General features: G+C 49.2%; 1 protein-coding gene and 1 long non-coding RNA gene across 3 annotated transcripts in view; one reads left to right on the forward strand and one right to left on the reverse strand.

Moving 5' to 3' along the window:
* Window positions 1-17844, reverse strand: part of GFOD1 (Gfo/Idh/MocA-like oxidoreductase domain containing 1) — a 119331-nt gene extending 101487 nt beyond the window's left edge. The window contains exon 1 of one of the 2 annotated variants that reach the window (XM_003482133.5): window positions 16936-17844. In XM_003482133.5, coding sequence (XP_003482181.1) covers window positions 16936-17188 — 253 coding nt within the window. In that variant the 5' untranslated portion in view covers window positions 17189-17844. Of the gene's footprint in view, window positions 1-16650; window positions 16915-16935 lie in introns of those variants that run through there. The other variant, XM_021100194.2, reaches the window with a different exon arrangement.
* On the forward strand, window positions 3926-14970 carry LOC146401189 (uncharacterized). Its single transcript, XR_014809627.1, has 2 exons — window positions 3926-6577; window positions 12243-14970. It is a non-coding gene; the product is annotated as an uncharacterized LOC146401189 (long non-coding RNA).
* Window positions 17845-19000: the final 1156 nt, after the last annotated feature.

Below are 19000 nucleotides of genomic sequence, written 5' to 3' on the forward strand. Positions count from 1 at the left end.
AAGGATCCAGTGTGGCCATGAGCTGTGGTGTAGGTCATAGACGTGGCTCAGATCTGGTGTGGCTGTGGCGTAGGCCAGCAGCTGCCACTCTGATTAGACCCCTAGCCTGGAAACTTCCATGTGCCACAAAAAAAGAAAAGAAACAGTGCAATGAAAACACAGAGCATCCCATTTGCGGATCTGTGAAGAGGCTAGCCAGTGCACTAGCAAGGCCCTGTTGTCTGACTCCTGGGTCCCAAGTCAAGAACTAACTATACATCCTACCACCGGGGCCTCTCCGTAAAGCCACCTGCCCAGGCAGCTGACTCCTCTGTGGTGGCAGACCCAGCTGTCCCCTCCACGAGTTCCCGCCTCCTGCTACTGCCAAGCACGTCCCCTTCTCATACCCAGAGTGTCCTTCTCCCATCCCGTCTCACCCAGTGACTCCCAGCCCCAGGCCCACCTGGCCCCTCGGACCAGAAGGTGCTTGACTGTGTGACAGAAAGACACCAGCATCCGACACAAGCACAAAACCAGGAGCTGAGCACACCCGGCTGCCGGCTCCTCCACTGAGTCTGAGCCTGCCCTCTGCACAGCAAGCCCTGCCTGCTCCGCCACTCTGGAGCAGGGCTCCCTCCAAGGTTTCTGGCTCACCAATTTTTGCAGCTCTTTCCGCACCCTTTAGGGAAGCCCTTGTGCCTCCCTCAGTGGGGTTCTTCCCAAGGACCCCCGGAGCCTGGGCCTCCTCCAGGGCTGTGTCATCTGGGATTTGAGGCCAGAGAAAGAGGCAGGTGGTACTGCTGATGGGGGAAGGGGGCATTTGGTGGCAAATATATATATATATATATATATATATATATATATATATATATATATATATACACACCTGTGTATATACTTTTTAATTCTAGGTAAGGGTTTTTTTAAATTTTGGACATTCTTAAACCACTCTAACTTTGGAGTTCCCGCTGTGGAACAGTATAAGAACCCGACTGCAGCAGCTGGGGTCACTGCAGAGGTATGGGTTTGCCCGGCAGAGTGAGTTAAAGGGGCCAGTGTTGTCGCAGCTGTGGGGCAGGTCCCAGCTGTGGCTAAGATTCAGTCCCTGGCCTGGGAACTGCCAAGTGCCGCAGGTGCAGCCATTAAAAAAAAAAAAAAAAAAAAATCTACTCTAACTTTGTCCTGGATGGTCAAGGACAGAAAGCACGATCTTCCTCATAGCGCTGCTAAAGAGCCAGGTACCTGGAAGAGGAGTTCCCATCAAAGAACTTTCTGGGGAGTTCCCATCGTGGCGCAGTGGTTAACGAATCCGACTAGGAACCATGAGGTTATGGGTTTGGTCCCTGCCCTTGCTCAGTGGGTTAACGATCCGGCGTCGCCGTGAGCTGTGGTGTAGGTTGCAGACGTGGCTCGGATCCCGCGTTGCTGTGGCTCTGGTGTAGGCTGGTGGCTACAGCTCCGATTCGACCCCTAGCCTGGGAACCTCCATATGCCCCGGGAGCAGCCCAAAGAAATAGCAGAAAGACAAAAAAAAAAAACAAACAAAAAAAACCTTCTGCATCTGCCTTTCAGTCATTTAATCCGACCCCCACTTCCTGGTTCAGCATAAGCCCCACCTGCTCCAAAGGTTCTTTCTGAACTGTCTGGCCCTCAGGGAGCCTCTGCTATCCACAGGGCCACCTCCGCAGGGACCCAGGCTGCCTGAAGGGAAGGCACTGGGGACCCGAGTGGCTTTTTCTCACAGGTCCAGTGTCTTTGATCTCTAAGCTCCCCCCTCAGAAAAACAAAAGCTCAGCCATAAACCAGATCCAGCCTTTCTAGAAGACGGGTCAATCCGTCACCTCTTAGAGGAGGCCGCTTCCAGGTCTTCATTATACACACGCAGCATTTTTTACGACGGGGGGCCCTGTTCAAACCAGTTCCCTATTTTTCCCCTTTGTTCCAGTACCTTCTACAGACTGGCACTCGGAAGCTACCCAGGTATTTACTGAAATATATACTGGTATTTTGGGGTTACTCAACCGTCTTAAGCCAACACTTCCTGCCACCGGAGTCTAACGATTCACCCTGGGCTCAGGCATGTATTTCACTGCATTGCGTGTGTTTGCATGTGCTTATCTTCTCTCAAGAACAAAGACCCTATCTTACTATCTGGGGTATTTGCCACCACAGCAAACACAAGGCTACGGGCCTCCAAAGGCACTTGTCAAATAAATATAAATAAAACAGAAAAATGCTCTCCAGATAGATACTGCGAAACATAAAGGACCGAAAGGTCCTGGAGCACCTCTGAAAATGTTCAACTTGGAAACGTCCCCCAGAGAGTGTTCTGTGCAATGTCAGAGCCCGGGGACAACACGGGAGCCCCAGTCTTCAGCATCCACTCGGGTGGTTGTCTCAGTCTTCAAAATAACGAACCATTGGGAGTTCCCATCGTGGCGCAGTGGTTAACGAATCCGACTAGGAACCATGAGGTTGCGGGTTCAGTCCCTGGCCTTGCTCAGTGGGTTAAGGATCCAGTGTTGCTGTGAGCTGTGGTGTAGGTCGCAGATACAGCTCAGATCTGATGTTGCTGTGGCTGTGGTATAGGCGGGCAGCTGTAGCTCTGATGGGAACCTCCATATGCCACTGGTGTGGCCGTAAAAAGCAACAAAAAATAAAAATAAAAATAAAGGGAAGCATTCGAAAACCAAAACAAAACAAAAAACAAACATTTACCCCCTAACTTAAAACAACAAAAGCACAAAACCCTGGCTTCCAACTCAACAAGAGAACAACCCAATTTTAAAATGGTCCAGAGATGTGAACAGACATTTCACTAAAGAAATCTGACTGGTTAATAAGCCCGTGAAAAAGTGCTTGACCTCCTTAGGGAAATGCAAATCAAAATCATCATCACACCCTCACTATAATAATAATAATAATAATAATAATAATAATAATAGCAACAACAAAGAGACTGACGATATCAAGTGCTGGTGATGATGTAGAGAGATTAGAATTCTCCTACACAGCTGGTAGGAATATAAAATGGTGTAGCTGCTTTGGAAAACAGTTTGGCAGTTTCTTAAAAAGTTAAATATATACATAGCATATAACCCATCCAAAACACATGAAAATGTGGGTCTACAAAAGACGTGCATGCATATGTTCATAGCAGCATTATTCATAAGAGAAACAATACAACTATCCATCAAATGGTTAATGGATAAACAAAATGTGTCCTATTCATACAATGGAATATTACTTGGCAATAAAAAAGAATGCACTTATGATACAGGCAGCAACATGGATGAACATCAAAAACAGGCAAGGTCATGGACTTGGAGAACAGACTTGTGGTTGCCAAGGGGGATGGGGAGGGAGTGGGAGGGATCGGGAATTTAGGGTTAATAGATGCAAACTATTGCCTTTGGAATGGATGAGCAATGAGGTCCTGCTGTATAATAGCCATGGGAACTGTACCTAGTCACTTACGATGAAGCATGATAATGTGAGAAAAAAGAATGTATATATATATGTATGTGTGAACGGGTCACCTTGCTGTACAGTAGAAAATTGAGAGAACACTGTAAACCAGCTACAACGTAAAAAATAAAAATCATTATAAAATTTTTTAAAAATGAAAAAAAAAACATGCGAGGTTAAAGAAGTCAGACTTAAACGACTACGTATTACATGGTTCCATTTATATGAAATTTCTAGGAAAGGCAGAATGTTAGAGACAGAAAGCAGATCAGAGGTTGCCTGGAAGCCGTGGTGAGAACAGGGACTGGCCGAAAACAAGCACGAGGAAACTTTTGGGGGATGTTGGGAGTATTCTAAGACTTTCTGTGGTGACAGCTGCCCAATCTGAGTCAAACTAGAAATCATCAAATCATTGACAACGGGTAGTTTTTTTCATATACAAGGCATATTGCAATAAAGCTGGGGTTTTTTTGTGGGGTTTTTTGTTTTTTCGTTTTTGGCCTTTGTCTTTTTTAGGGCCGCGCCTGCAGCATATGGAGGTTCCGAGGCTAGGGGTCTAATGGGAGTTACAGCTGCCGGTCTACACCACAGCTACAGCAATGCCAGATCCGAGCTGCGTCTGCGACCTACACCACAGCTCATGGCAATGCCGGATCCTTAACCCACTAAGCGAGGCCAGGGATCGAACCCGCAACCTCATGGTTCCTAGTGGGATTCGTTTCTGCTGCACCGAAACAGGAACACCCTGCAATAAAACTGTTTTTAAAACAGCAATGCTAAAGTTGCAGACCAACTTAATTTGGGGCTTCAAAACTATAGGTTCAGTTTATGGACACTGCAGTAAAAGAGCATCTCAATTCTCTAAAGGCTATCATAGCTGGAAATTGGAAATTTAAAAACAACCCTTTTGGGGGGTGGGGGGGAGCCACACCTACGGCATACAGAAGTTCCCAGGCTAGGGGTTGAACTGGAGCTGCAGCTTCTGGCCTACACCACAGCTCATGGCAACACCGGCTCCTTAACCCACTGAGCAAGGCCAAGGATTGAACCTGCATCCTCACGGATACTAGCCAGGTTTGTTACCACTGCGCCACAATGGGAACTCCCAACAACTCATATCATTTTAATATAAATTTATTTTTTCCACATTTTAAAAATATTCTCAAGGAATGTTGAAACCCCAAGGCATGCCAGGCTTGCCCAGACCTGAGAGACCAGCTTCTCCAAACCCTGCTGACAGGTGTAGAACGGTCAAGGCGAGTGTGCCAAAGTCTTTTCCCAACATCCCCTTTGGCTTGAGTCTGATGTAAAGAACTTTCACCATCAAAACCTTCCTGCTCTCCTAGAGAAGCTTCTCCACCAAGTCTCTCCAGACTTGGTGCCACATTTGGGTGCCATGTCTGCCAGGCATCTCATCGCCCAGCTTGCCTGGCCAAGTGGCCTGGATCCAGCCAAAATCTGTACTCATCAGGAGTCTGGAGAAAAACAGAACCAATAGGATGTGTATAAATAGAGAGGGAGGGGCATTTGTTTTTAAGGAATTGGTTCCTGCCATCACGGGGACTGGCAAGTTGAAATCTGCAGGAGAAGCCAGCCGGCGGGAGAGCCAGGAAGAGCTGATGCTGCAGTTTCTAAAAGCAGCCTCGAAGCAGAAATCCTTCTTCCTTGGGGGACCTCGTCTTTCCTGCCCTTTTTGAAGCCCTACGTAAATACTTGAACTTGAAGGGTCTCTGCCTCATGGTGGTCCTCTGCTGGCCACACAGGAGGCACGCGGTAAAGGCTTGCCCAACGACAGACGACCATAACACTCCTTGGAGTCGGTCACGTTGATCTACTCCCCCATCACCTGGGTTAAACACATGTACACGCTAAATTTAATCAACGTGGCAAGGTTGGCATCATCTGATCATCACATATATTTTTCTCTCTGCTATTTTACTATGGTCACTATGACATGCCAAATGTGCATTGCATAAAGGGGATAAAGAAACCACAGGATCGAGAAATGTCCACATCTGTAGAATCTTCGACCAAGTCCCTGTTCTCATAAAGCAGCACCTCTGCAGAGAGTGGCTCCACCTTAGAATGACCACGGTCCTCTAGCAGAGTGATCCCCGCGGCATTTTGTGATGTGGCCCCCACATCATGAGAGAACCTCCAGAAAGGCTGAGCCAAGAGAAAGCATCAGGCAGAAGCAGGGGCACCAGGAAGGAGTGGGGGCAGAGAGGGCTGCACTTTCCAAGTGGCTGAACTGGTAATACTTCTACCTGGGAGCTGCAAGGGGACAGTGTTCCATCCATCACATGGGCCCAGGAAGCAGAGGAGGGGCTCTAGAGGGGGATAGGGGATGACGGTGACACATGGAGAGGAGCAGGACACAAGAGGGTAAAATTCCAGGAGTTCCTCGTTTCCAGGTACCCACTGAGACCCAGCTACAACCCTTCCCTGAGGACCACGGGATAGCCCTGCATCCTTCTCACAAGTGACAATAAATCCCCAGAGACAGGAGGATGGTGAGGTCCTGGTACCGCCATCAGCACTTTCCAGATCATGAATCCGTGAAGCAAGTACTAGATTTTCAGCAAATATGACAACTGAAGGTTGGCTTATGCATGTTCCCCTTCAAAAGTAAGAAAAAGTTTAACTGTATTTTCTGAATCTAGCAGGAAGGAATCATCTCACCTGAAAATGAGAAAATAAAAATCTTCAAAAAAACTCCACTTGGAACAGGCTAAAAAAACCTGACCACACTGGGGAGAAGTAAAACTAACATTTATTGAGCCTATACAGACAACTAAGTGGTGTGGGGGGGGAAGAGCACAGACTAGGACTGTGCACAGCTCCCTCTTTTTAACTGTCCCACCAACTCTATATCATAGTATCTTTAACTCCATTTGATCAATGAAAAACTGAGGCTCAGGAAGGACATTACTCTCCCAAAGCCACACAGTTGTAACCTGCCAAGCTTTCCTGGCACTGGTTAGCTTTATGAATCATAACATCTTAAATAATGATGCCCTTTGCTAGTCCATGAGTTCCCTGAATCAAAATATATAACTAATTGCCTGTGTGTTTCTTTCATAGTGAAACCCTTAAAGCATGCTATTCACAAAGTCCCCGTCGTGGCTCAGTGGTTAACAAATCTGACTAGGAACCATGAGGTTGCAGGTTTGATCCCTGGCCTTGCTCAGTGGGTTAAGGATCCAGCGTTGCCGTGAGCTGTGGTGTAGGTCACAGACATGGCTCGGATTCTGCATTGCTGTGGCTCTGGCGTAGGCCAGCGGCTACGGCTCTGATTAGATCCCTAGCCTGGGAACCTCCAGATGCCATGGGAGCGGCCCTAGAAAAGGCAAAAAGACAAAAAGACAAAAAAAAAAAAAAAAAAAAAAAAAAAAAAAGGCATGCTCTTCACTACCTAGGAATAAATCTATGTAAGGAGGCAAAAGATCTGTAGTCTAGATTCTATAAAATGCTGATGAAAGATATCAAAGATGACCCAAACAGATGGAAAGATACACCATGCTCTTGGATTGGAAGAATCAATATTGTCAAAATGACTATACTACCTACGGCAACCTACAGATTCAATGCAATCCACAGCAAATAACCAATGGCATTTTTCACAGAACACAGAAAAAAATTTTAATTTGTATGAAAACACACAGACCCCAATAGCCAAAGTAACACTGAGAAAGAAAAACATATCTAGAGGAATTGGGTTCCCTGGTGCTGACTGTACTACACAGCTACAGTCATCAAAACTATATGATACCGGCACAAAAACAGGAATATAGATCAATGGAAGAGAATTGAGAGCTCAGAAAAAAACCCCACACTCATATAGTTAATTAATCTATGATAAAAGAGGCAAAAACATACATACGATGGAGAAAAGACAGCCCCTTCAATAAGTGGTGCTGGGAAAACTGGACAGCTACATGTAAAAGAATAAAATTAGAACACTGTCTAACACCATACACAAAAATAAACTCAAAATGGATTAAAGACCTAAACGTAAGGCTGGATATTATAAAATTCTTAGAGAAAAACAGAGGCAGAACACTCTTTGACATAAATTGAGGCAACATCTTTTTTGATACGCCTCCTAGAGTAATGAAAACAAAAATAAAAATAAAAAAATGGGACCTAATTAAACTTAAAAGCTTTTGAATAGCAAAGGAAAAGATAAACATGATGGAGAGCCAATCAGAGAATGGGAGAAAATATTTGCAAATGAAGTGACCAAAGAAGGACTAATCTTCAATATATACAAATAACTCATGCAGCTCAATATTTCCAGAACAAAAGACCCAAAGAAAAAATGGGCAGAACATCTAAACAGACATTTCTCCAAAGGAGGCAGATAGATGGCCAAAAAGCACATGAAAAGATGTTCAGCATCACTAAATATTAGAGAAATCCAAATCAAAACTACAATGAAGTGTCATCTCACACCAGTCAGAAAGGTCATTATCAAAGCCTGTTAAACAGGGAGTTCCTGTGGTGGCTCAGTGGAAATGAACCCAACTAATACCCATGAGGATGCAGGTTCAATCCCTGGCCTCGCTCAGTGGGTTAAGGATCTGACATTGCCGTGAACTGTGGTGTAGATCACAGATGCAGCTCAGACCCCACGTGGCTGTGGCGCAGGGTGGCAGCTATAGCTCCAATTTGACCCTTAGCCTGGGAACCTCCATATGCCACAGGTGTGGCCCTAAAAAGGCAAAAAGTCTACAAACAATAAATCCTGGGGAGTACCAGTTGTGGCTCAGCAGAAACGAACCTGACTAGTATCCATGAGGATGCGGGTTCAAATGATCCCTGGCCCACTCAATATTAAAGATTCGGCATTACCCTGAGCTGTGCAGGTGGCAAACGAAGCTTGGAATCCTTTGCGTGGTGAAAGCCAGCAGCTGTGGCTCCCATTCAACCCCTAGCCTGGAAACTTCCATGTGCTGCACGTGCAACCCTAAAAAGCAAAAAATAAAAAATAAAAATAAATGCTAGAAGGGGTGTGGAGAAAAGGGAATCCTCTTACACTGGTGATAGGAATACAAATTGGTACAATCACTAGGGAGGACAGTATGGAGATTCTTTAAAAAACTAAAAATAGGAGTTCCCGTCGTGGCGCAGTGGTTAACGAATCTGACTAGGAACCACGAGGTTGCAGGTTCAATCCCTGCCCTTGCTCAGTGGATTAAGGAGCTGGCGTTGCCGTGAGCTGTGGTGCAGTTCGCAGACGAGGCTCGGATTCTGCGTTGCTGTGGCTCTGGCATAGGCTGGCAGCTGCAGCTCCGATTAGACCCCTAGCCTGGGAACCTCCATATGCCACGGGAGCAGCCCAAGAAATGGCAAAAAAAAAAGAACTACCATATGATTCAGCAGTCCCACTCTGAGCATATATCCAGAGAAAACCATATTTTGAAAAGATAAATGCACCCCAATAATCATCGCAGCACTGTTACAATAGCCAAGACATGAAAACAACCTAAGCGTCCATCAACAGAGGAATCAACAAAGAAGCTGTGGTACATATGTACAATGGAGTATTACTCAGCTATGAAAACGAACAAAATAATGCCATTTGCAGCAACATGAATGGACCTAGAGATTATCATACTAAGTGAAGTCATACAAAGACAAAATATCATTATCACTTATATGTGGACTCTTTAAACAATGATACAAATGAACTTACTTTAAAAATAGAAAGAGACACACAAACTTCAAACACAAATTTAGGGTTACCAAAGAGGAAAGGTGGGAAGGGGGAAATTAGGCGTCTGGGATTAACATATACACATACTACTATTTATAAAACAGATAATCAACAGCAACCTACGGTATAGCACGGGGGACTCTACTCAATATTCTGTAATAACCTATATGGGAAAATAATCTGAAAAAGAATGGATATGTGTATAACTGAATCACTTGGCTGTATACCTGAGACTCACATGACAAATCCGCTCTACTTGAATAAAAAAAGTTAAAAAAAAAGATTCAAATTAAATTTTAAAGAATGTTAAGGCAGGCTATTTATGTCCACCTTTTTGGTGTTGTGCTTCTTTCCCAGTCTCACAGTTTCAGATATCAAATATCCAACTTCTTCACGTGGACGTTAATTCTTCTCCTCCCTACAATTTAAACGTCTGCAGAATTATACATTTTCAAAGCCAGACACCATCCTCAAAATGATCACCCACTGGCCCTAAGTTCAGTTGGATAAAATGAGGTTGGTGATGCTTCACTTTTCCTAACAGGAAGTAGAGTCATTTCTTTCATGTACATAATGCCCCAGAGCTTCCTAAACGCTACACCAAATCAATAGACCGAAATCATTTCTGTGTTCAGGGGCAGAAGCTCAAGAGACAAAAAGGCAACCATCTTTTCGAAAGTCTTCGGACAAGAATAGATTGAGAACAGACTTGAAGGAAGAACAGGAAATACAGGGTTTGGTGGAGGTGCAGAATGCAACTATCAAGTTCAAATACAGTGTTTCGTTATCTGCAGCCATTATCTCTGCTGGTGTGGCAACTATGACCAGGGGCGCCGTATCTCAACGCTGCTTCCTCCTCCCTCAGGCCCTTTTCAGCGCCCTCCTCAACCTCCAGCAATTGCTGACACCCCGTGAGGTAGGGCAGAAGAGGACATGATGCTCCAGGGCCTCAGTGGATGATGCCAAACAGGTGGAGGCAAGATCAGCAGGCAACCAGGTCTAAGCTCAGTGGTACCCTATGGCCTTAGCCGCCATCCCCAAAGAGCCATCCATCCCAAGGAGAGACCTCCCTAAGGGAGCCTGCACTACTCTCTCCAAGAACAGGGGTGGGGACCATGAAAACAGATGTCATCACATTACACACACCTGGCGCTGGGTATTTTAACACAGGTCCCCTGGCAGGTTAATGACTCACGGCAGGGGACATCTTCTTTTCCCCGAAGGCAGAAGCCACCACACCTGTGTCTGGCTGCTGCAGCATCCACATCACCCAGGAGCCGGATGGAAATTCGGAACCTTGGGTCCCACCCTGGAATCTGCCTTTTGACAAGACCTTCAGGTACTGCACCCGCCAGTTAAAGTTTGAGAAGCGCTGGGCTACTACATACAGGACAAAAATGTTCTGTTATTGATGGACACATCCTGTTGATAAGCCAAGCCTTCATTCACTCGATGAAAGGTGTTCACTTATTATTCCAGAAATATTTATAGCATGCCTACGAGATGACTCAGTGCCTGGCACTGTCTGGGGGAGATAAGGCAACTCGCGGAGCCACGCAAAGGCCCTACCACTCCAAAGAACTGAACATTCTAAATGGAGAGACAAATAATAGGAGAGTAAGCAAACAAATGAAAAGAGTATCACCAACTGTGACAGGGCGACAGAGAGGATAAAGAGGATGAGAGAGAGATGAGAGAGAGAGGTGGGGGGAGGGCGTTGATTGGAAAGAGAGGATCGGAAAGGCCTCCCTTGGAATTTCTGCCGTGGTGCAGTGGGTTAGCCATCTGGCCTGTCTCGATGACATTGCTGGATCAATCCTCAGCCTAGGGCAGTGGATGGAGGATCCTGCGTTGTTGCAGCCTGGGAACTTCCATATACTACGTGTGCAGCTGCAAAAGGAAAAAGAAATGAAAGCCCCTCTCCTGATGGAACATCTGGGCTGAAACTTGGAAGAATAAGCTAGCCCGTCAAAAGAGTGGGGGCGGGGGGAGAAGAATGAGACCCTTCTAGGCAGAGGGAAGAGCCAGTCTGTAAAGGCACCGAGCTGAGAAAGGGTTTGGGGGGTTTGGAGGAACAGAAAGGCGGTCCACCTGACTGGAGAGTAAGCTGGGAGCCACGGAAAAGCGCAGGTCATCACCAAAGAGATGGGAGAGCTCAGGAGGCAGGGCCATTTCAGCCAAGGAAGTCCCAGTGAGGGGCTTGAATGAGGTTCCAAGTGCCGAGGGAGCCTCTGAAAGGTTCTGAGCAGGGAGGACACAGGACCACACACATCCTACATGTATATGCCACTCACCTGTTGCAAAGAGAAGAGACAGGATAAGAATGGACATACCATCTCCATGGAGTGGCCCCTGCAGGAGGACAAACTGGGGACATATTTTTTTGTTTCCGTGGGGTTTTTTTCTTTTCCTTTTTTTTTTGGGGGGGGTCGTTTTAGGGTTGCACCTGCAGCCTATGGAAGTTCCCAGGCTAGGGGTTGAATGAGAGCTGCAGCTGCCAACCTATGCCACCGCTCACAGCACTGTCAGATCCTTAACCTACTGAGCAAGACCAGGGATCGAACCCGAATCCTCATGGATCCTAGACAGGTTAGTTACCACTGAGTGATGATGGGAACTCCCCAGGGACATGTTTGACTGACCCCAAAGGCTGGCTGGGGAGTCATGCTGGGTGCTGCACGCCAGGCTGCCCTGGATGCAAAAGTGAGACCATTCTTGGCAAGGGATCTTGGGGAGAAAGGCACCCATGGAAATCGACAAGCAGCAGTGTCATGCCAGGTGCTAGGCAATCCGACAGTGTCTCTGTTTTTTTTGTTTTGTTTTGTTTTGTTTTTTTTGCTATTTCTTTGGGCCGCTCCCACGGCATATGGAGGTTCCCAGGCTAGGGGTCCAATCAGAGCTGTAGCCGCCGGCCTACACCAGAGCCACAGCAATGCCAGATCCAAGCGACCTACACCACAGCTCACGGCAACGCCGGATCGTTAACCCACTGAGCAAGGGCAGGGACCGAACCCACAACCTCATGGTTCCTAGTCGGATTCGTTAACCACTGCGCCACGACGGGAACTCCCGACAGTGTCTCTGTTAAATAAAATGAGCACATATTTTTTGACCAGCAGTTCACAGGTTTATCCTATGATCGGACTGGCTTGTGTGCGAAACAACATCTGCTCCAGATGATTCATTACATGTTTGTATCAGCAAAAGATTCAAAACAACCTAAATGTTGAGTAACAGGGACCTGATTAAATAAACCTTGCTTTATCCATACAATGAAATACTATGTAGCCAAAAATAGGAACAAGGACACTTTCACATTCTGATGTTCTTTTTTCCTTGTTTCTGAGTTGTTATACATATGTATACGTACATAAATTTTCAAGATACTACTGTTGCATGACAAAAACAAGGTATATATAGTATATATGAGATGCTACAATAATGTGAAAAAAATAGTTTTCAGATTCTCATACACACACTCACCAGGATATACTTAGAACAATCTTCAAAAGGAGACATAAAAAGCTTACAACCATGATTGCCTCCAGCTGCAGGACAGAAACCAGGGGGAATTTACTCTTTTTTGTGTACTATTTCAAATATGCGACAGCATTTGAAATGTGTACCATGTGAATAGATAACCTATTTAAAATAACTCAACGGGAGTTCTCATCATGACTCAGAGGTTAGTGAACCCCACTAGCATCCACGAGGATGCGGGTTCAATCCCTGGCCTTGCTCAGTGGGTGAAGGATCTGGCATTGCTGTGAGCTGTGGTGTAGGTCACAGATGTGGCTTGGATCCTGCATTACTGTGGCTGTGGGGTATAGGCTGGTGGCTTCAGCTCCGACTGGACCCCTAGCCTGGGAACCTCCATAGGCCACGCAGGTATGGCCCTAAAAAGACAAAAAACAAAAATAAAATAAAATAACTCAATGAAATCTGCCTTCTAAAACAAATGCATTAAAATAAGTGCAAGAAAAGATGGAAGCAGGCAGTGCTGAGACCACAGAGGTGGGGCGCGAGGCTGAGAAAGGGGAAGAATTCCAGAAGGAGGTAACGATGGGACTGAGTCTTAAAGGGAGGAACACACACGAGCATCCATCACATGGACGCATCCATCACAACCGAAAATTGCCTGTTTCAATTCCAGGCAAATGCCGCTATCTCTAAACCCCATAAGGCAGGTGTTCCTGACAAAGGCACGGACATAGGAATGAACCAGGGCCCTTCCAGAAAACACCCACAGTTTGGTTTAGCTGAAGTGGACAGGGTTCCAGAGCAGCCAGCAGGACGCGAGGCTGGGCAGGCTCCTCGGAGGCCCGTTCTTGTCTGTCATGCCAAGAAGGTGGGGCTTTTCCTCAAAGTGATGAACGGGTTGTGGGAGGGGAGGCAATGACATGATCAGGTCTGCAGTTCTTCAAGGTGATTCCGCTGGAAGGTGGGTAGAGGCGGAGGTGGACGGGGGCAGCCTGGAGCCAGATTCAGAAACGAGGTAAGGGCCTAGTTCCTTCTATGGGGGAAGAAGCTACAATGCAGAAGAGGGAAGAGAGACAAAAGGGACGAGGAGTTGGCATAACCAGATTTGGGAACCGATACCAAGGGAAGGCTAGACACAAAGAGAGGACCACTCCACCAGTTTCACCTGGGCCGTCACTCTCTGAGAGAAAGGAGGGACACAAAGGCACAAGCGCAGGGGATGGAGAAGGAGGAATGATTCTGGGGGAGGCTCAGCCGTGGGTTCACATCCCTTAGCTACATATCCTTGAGCAATTTGATGGGGTGACTATCTATCCTAAAGGATTATTTTTGTCATGAAACATTTCACATACAGCACCTACCATGCTGTACAGAGTAGGTACCTAACAAGAGGCAGCCCTGGATGCTGCAGAAATTACACATGGTAGAAAAGTCTCTACAACAGAGACATGCCTAGGAGTTCCCGCTGTGGTGCAGAGGGTTAAGGAGCCGGTGTTGCTGCAGCTGTGGCAGAGGTCACAGCTGCAGCTTGGATTTGATCCATGATCCCGGAACTTCCTTAGGCCAAAGGTGTGGTTGGGGGTCAGAGGAACAAGAGAAAAGCCTAGTTCACTAAGGTAGGGATTTTGAGGAAATTTTTAGAAATCGAAGAAGGATGGTGTGATTCAACTGATTTCAAGTGTTTTGCCTCTGGGGTCCCTACATCCGCTCCTCACCCCCATCGGCCGGTGACCGGTGTGGACTGAGGGCCACGGATCTCTTGCCACTGCTGAGCAAGCAACTCAAAGAAGGACAAGTAGACAAGGCAAGACTTTGCCAGGACTGGCTTGTTTCCACTGCAGGCAAACGCTGATACTCTCAACCCCCAATGGCCAGACTGGCCCAATAACTGTTTAGGGTTTTTCACTTCCTGTATCCGCATGTGTTGAACCTCTAACTATGACAGCACAGGAAACCAAAGTGGCCAGCGCACTGGGTACACACAGGTACAGAGGGAAGAAGAGCCATGTCTGGGGATTTTCCAGTGACGATGAAGCCTAGAACGGACCCAAAGCCCCTCCAGATTCAAATCCAATGCCTCCGCACCTCCTGCAACCACAGACCTCCTCAAATTACCTGTGAAAGCAGGAATTTTTGAAAAAATTAAAAGCCCAAGACTTACCACGGACATGTGAACAAACCCCTATTCCTTAGTCATGATTATCAAACCAAGTCTATGTCTTATGCCTCTTGGGCTTGGTTTTGAAAAAGGAACCCACCCTAGTCTTGCCAAGAGGAAAAAAAAAAAAAAAAAAAAGAACGATTTTTGAAAATAAGAACAGAAGTATCTAGACATGTATAACTGGTGCTACTTCTCTCCAAGTCAGAGCCCCCAAATGCTTTCACAGCTAAAGTACCAGAGATGGTCAGAAAACAGGAACATCGTTTTTCTCCAAACAACCACGCTCCGGGAGGCAGGCGCTATGGTTGCTCTGCAGCTCTGACCTGCAAGACTGGGGGTAGGGGTGGGGGTTGTTACAGCAACGTCTTTCTTATGTGATCAGACATAAGACCCCTGGCAGAGACGGGGCTCAAGACGGACCTGTTTTATACCAACTGCCCTAAGAGACTTATGCTCTAGGATAGTTATAATCTATTTCATATGCACAGATCCTTTGTGAGCACAGGGGTTAGCTACCCAATATATACATTAGAGCAAACAGCAGAGAAATATTGGCCAGAACCTAATGGCCAAAGAAAACAGGCAACAAAGGTCAGCAGCTTAATAAAATTCATGTGAAAACGGACGGCCAAAGAAATTCAATTCAAGGCCAAAGAAAACAGGCAACAAAGGTCAGTAGCTTAATAAAATTAATGGGAAAACAGACGGCCTCCTTAGGAATCTTATCAGATGTCCCATCTGAGTCAACGACAGAAGGGCCTGATAAAAGCGGTTTTCTAGGGAGAAAGAGCTCTCCATTCTGGCCAGAGTTCTCAGAAAGCAGAATTAAAAAACAGATCCAGATCACCCCCTACATCCATACCTGTTTTTAAAAATAAAACATTCCCTCCAGGATGACATAAATTACCATTGGTCTCTGGATGCTCCCCTCTTCCTTTTTAGTTCTTGCCTTCTAACTCTTCCCCAGTGTGGCCTCCTGGGCCCTAAGCTTTGTTTCTTTCCTCAAAAAAAAATAAAAAAATAAAAAAATACAACTTTCAAGGGTGGCGGATAACATTTGCTCGGGAGTGGAGGGTAAGGAGTGAGCAACTGTCCTGGTTCAGGCCAGAACTGCTGATGGACAAAACAGGCTCTTCTTCCTCTGGGCATGCCAGTGAGTGACACTCTGCTCTGGACAGTCGGCCGCGGGTAGGTGGGGGAAACAGGACGGTGAAGGCTGGTAAGCTCATCCCCAACTGCTTGCCCACACCTGGCCTAGGACCTACTCCCACCGGGAATGAAGGACGGGTTATCGCCCGCTTCCACGGGAAACTGGCAGCGTGCGGCCTCTCCCCACATAAAGCATCCGTGCCTCTGCAATTACTGCCCCCATCCCCTCCAATCTTAAGATCCGTTGTTCCAAGTCTGTGCAGAAGACAATCCCTGGGATGCCCCACTCGAAAGTTAAATGCCTCTGGTTTTAATCAAATAAATCCTCTGTAACCTCTGCCCCCACCCCCGCATCGTCCCAATAAATCTCCTCCCTTCATACAACCACTTCACTTTCAGCGAAGAGGAAATAATTGCAGCTCGTGGGTCACATCTCTAAGGTCACACTAAACTAACTCACAGCAGAAAGAAACAAACTATCCCAGCAGGGCGCCACATCTGCAGAAAGTCAGGTTGTCAATCGCCCCCGGGGAAAACCCGGCACACGTGTGGGGCCCTTTATTCTGGCGTTCCTGGGCGCGCAGGCGCGCACGCACGCACACACTCAGGCACTATACACACACACACAGCGGGGGACTTCGTTTTGTGCCCCCCCTCCCCACCCCCCCCCGAGCAGCCTATCCCCAGTCTTCACCATTTCCTCCGCCCGATCCGCTTCCCCGGAACACACGCCTCCTGCAGCCTCCGCGCCACACACGTGGGGAAGCGCGTCCAGGTGGTGCCAGAGCCGAGGAGGGAAGCGTAGTTGTGGGGAAGGCCAGGGAGGAAGGAGAAAGCTCGGAGTAGGATGTAGGATCTCGGGGCCCCGGGTCGCGTGGATGCCGTGTAAGCTTCCGGGATGAACCCGGGGCGAGAGGAGAAAAGCAGCGGGGGAGGAAAGAGAGAAGTCTGGAGCGGAGGTGGGGGAGGGGTCGCTCACCCAGGGTCTTGACAGCGATCTGCCTGGTGAGGGGCGGCGGCAGGTTGATGCACACCAAGTCCACATCCTGATGCAGCAGCACCTCGTCAATGCGGCTGGTGTAGAAGGGGACGCTCATCTCCTTGGCCAGCTCCTCCGCTTCCTCCGGCGTGCGGCCCCACAGCGCCTTCACCGAGAAGCCCTCGTCTTTCAGCAGCGGGATGATGACACGGGCCGTGAGGCTGGTGCCGAACACGCCCACCCCGGGTAGCATGGCTGCTTGAGTCCACCTGATTCTACTTTAGCTCGGATCTCCGGTCGAACACGCGCACACACACCCCTCTAGCCAGTCCCGCACCCAGCTCGCCGCGGTGCGCCAGCCGCCGTGGGCAAGGCGCCCGGGTGCCCAGAGCACACCGAGCTGCAGGCGGAGCGGGCTCGGGCGCCTCAGTTCGGTGACTGCTGCAGTGTCCGCCACGCAGGGCTCCCGTCCTTCCCGGAGGCGGCGGCAGGAACCCTCCCGCGGCGCCCGAGGCCCCGAAGCCCCGCGGAGCCCCGGCTCAAGCGGCGCTCCCGCCGCAGCGCCAGCCGGCTGCGTGCGCCCAGCTGAGGCCGCTCCATGGCCGGCTCATCCCCGCGCCCGGGACCGGCTGTCCCCCGCGTCGCTTCCGCAGCCGGCGAGTCTCACGCACAAGCCGCGACACGCTGCCGGAGCCCGGACCGGCTGAGCGGCGGGGTCCCCTTCCTCCCCGCCCGCCGCTCCGTGTGAAATAAACCGACGGCCACCAGGAGGCCGGCTAAGCATACGGCTCGGAAGGCGTGGGGCGCGGAACTGGAGCTGCAGCGCGGCGGCGGCGGTGGCGGCCACGACCCGGGACCAGCCTCCTCATTCTGCTGCCATGTTCTCTCGCCGCGCGGCGCGGGCGGCCTGGGCCCGGGGCCGGCTCGGGCTCCGGGATCCCGCGGGGCGAGGGCGGAGTTGGCGAGTCGGGCTGTCAGCGGCCGGGGGTTCCTGGCCCCGCCCCCGCCGCAGCGCCCCGCGCCATTGGCCGCCGCGCGCCGCCCCCGCCTCCGCCGCCGCGGGCTCCGGGTGCGCGCAGCGCGGGGACCCAGAACACGCCCGGCTCCTCCCCGGCCCCGCCTCGTTCGCCTCCAGCCCAGCGCGCGTCTCCCCTTTCTTCGCCCTCCACCACCTCCTCTTTCTCCCCGTCTCTTTCCGAACCCCGCCCCAAGCAAGCCAATGAATCTATGGAGACAGGGCACGCCCCAATAGGCTCGTCGTCTGGACCTCGGCAGAGAGCAGCGGGTGACCTGGCCCGGGGGAGGCCCGGGGACGCGGCGAGGTGTGAGCAGCGGGTAATTACCACCTCCGTCCGCTCCGGGGATGTTTTCCTCCAGGCTGGGAACTACACCAGAGAAGCTTTCCACGCATTCTCTCTAAATCCTCGCACCAACCCTAAGGTTATTGGAAACCCATTTAACTGATGATGTAACTGAGTCCTGGGAAGGATTAGGGACTTGCGCAAGGTCGCACAACATGTCTGGTTTTGGAATCCAGGCTGCAGTTTGGGCCTGGAGTTCTCCCCTCTCCTTCTAAGAGAGCCAGCTCTAATCGTGCGCCACCCTCACCCGCTTGCGCACACACGGCCCAGCCGCCTTCCTCACCCACCGCGTGGACGCTGCTGTGCTTGGCAGCAGCTGTGGGGTAAGGGTCCCGCACGTGTGTGTTGCATCTGGGTTTCCAGACAGAGGGGTCGCTCAGCGAGAGGGCACACCAGCCTCTAGCCTCATGCTTCGGTTTTTTCACCGCCACTTTCCAGGGCCTCAGCTCCTTTCCCGAGCCCTCTGCCCGGCGGAGACTCTCCCCATGCTCCGGGAGGGGTTTCCTGCCGAATCCTCGCACCTAGCACACAGCCTGCCTGGCTTGTAGTAAGCGCTCAATAAACATGTGCTAAATAAATGAATGGATATTCTTCGCTGAATGCCCGCTTTGCACCTGCTCGGTGCCGAAAGGTCAGGCGTCCTGCCATGTTCATCTCTTGTCTTTGGCACTCGGCTCAATGTGGCACAAGGTCTGCTTGAACAC

Source organism: Sus scrofa, chromosome 7 (assembly GCF_054392235.1).
Source record: "Sus scrofa isolate SSC_HxYL_T2T_F1_AM1 chromosome 7, Sscrofa_HxYL_maternal_Yorkshire_Landrace_v2.0, whole genome shotgun sequence".
Taxonomy (NCBI): Eukaryota; Metazoa; Chordata; class Mammalia; order Artiodactyla; family Suidae; genus Sus; species Sus scrofa.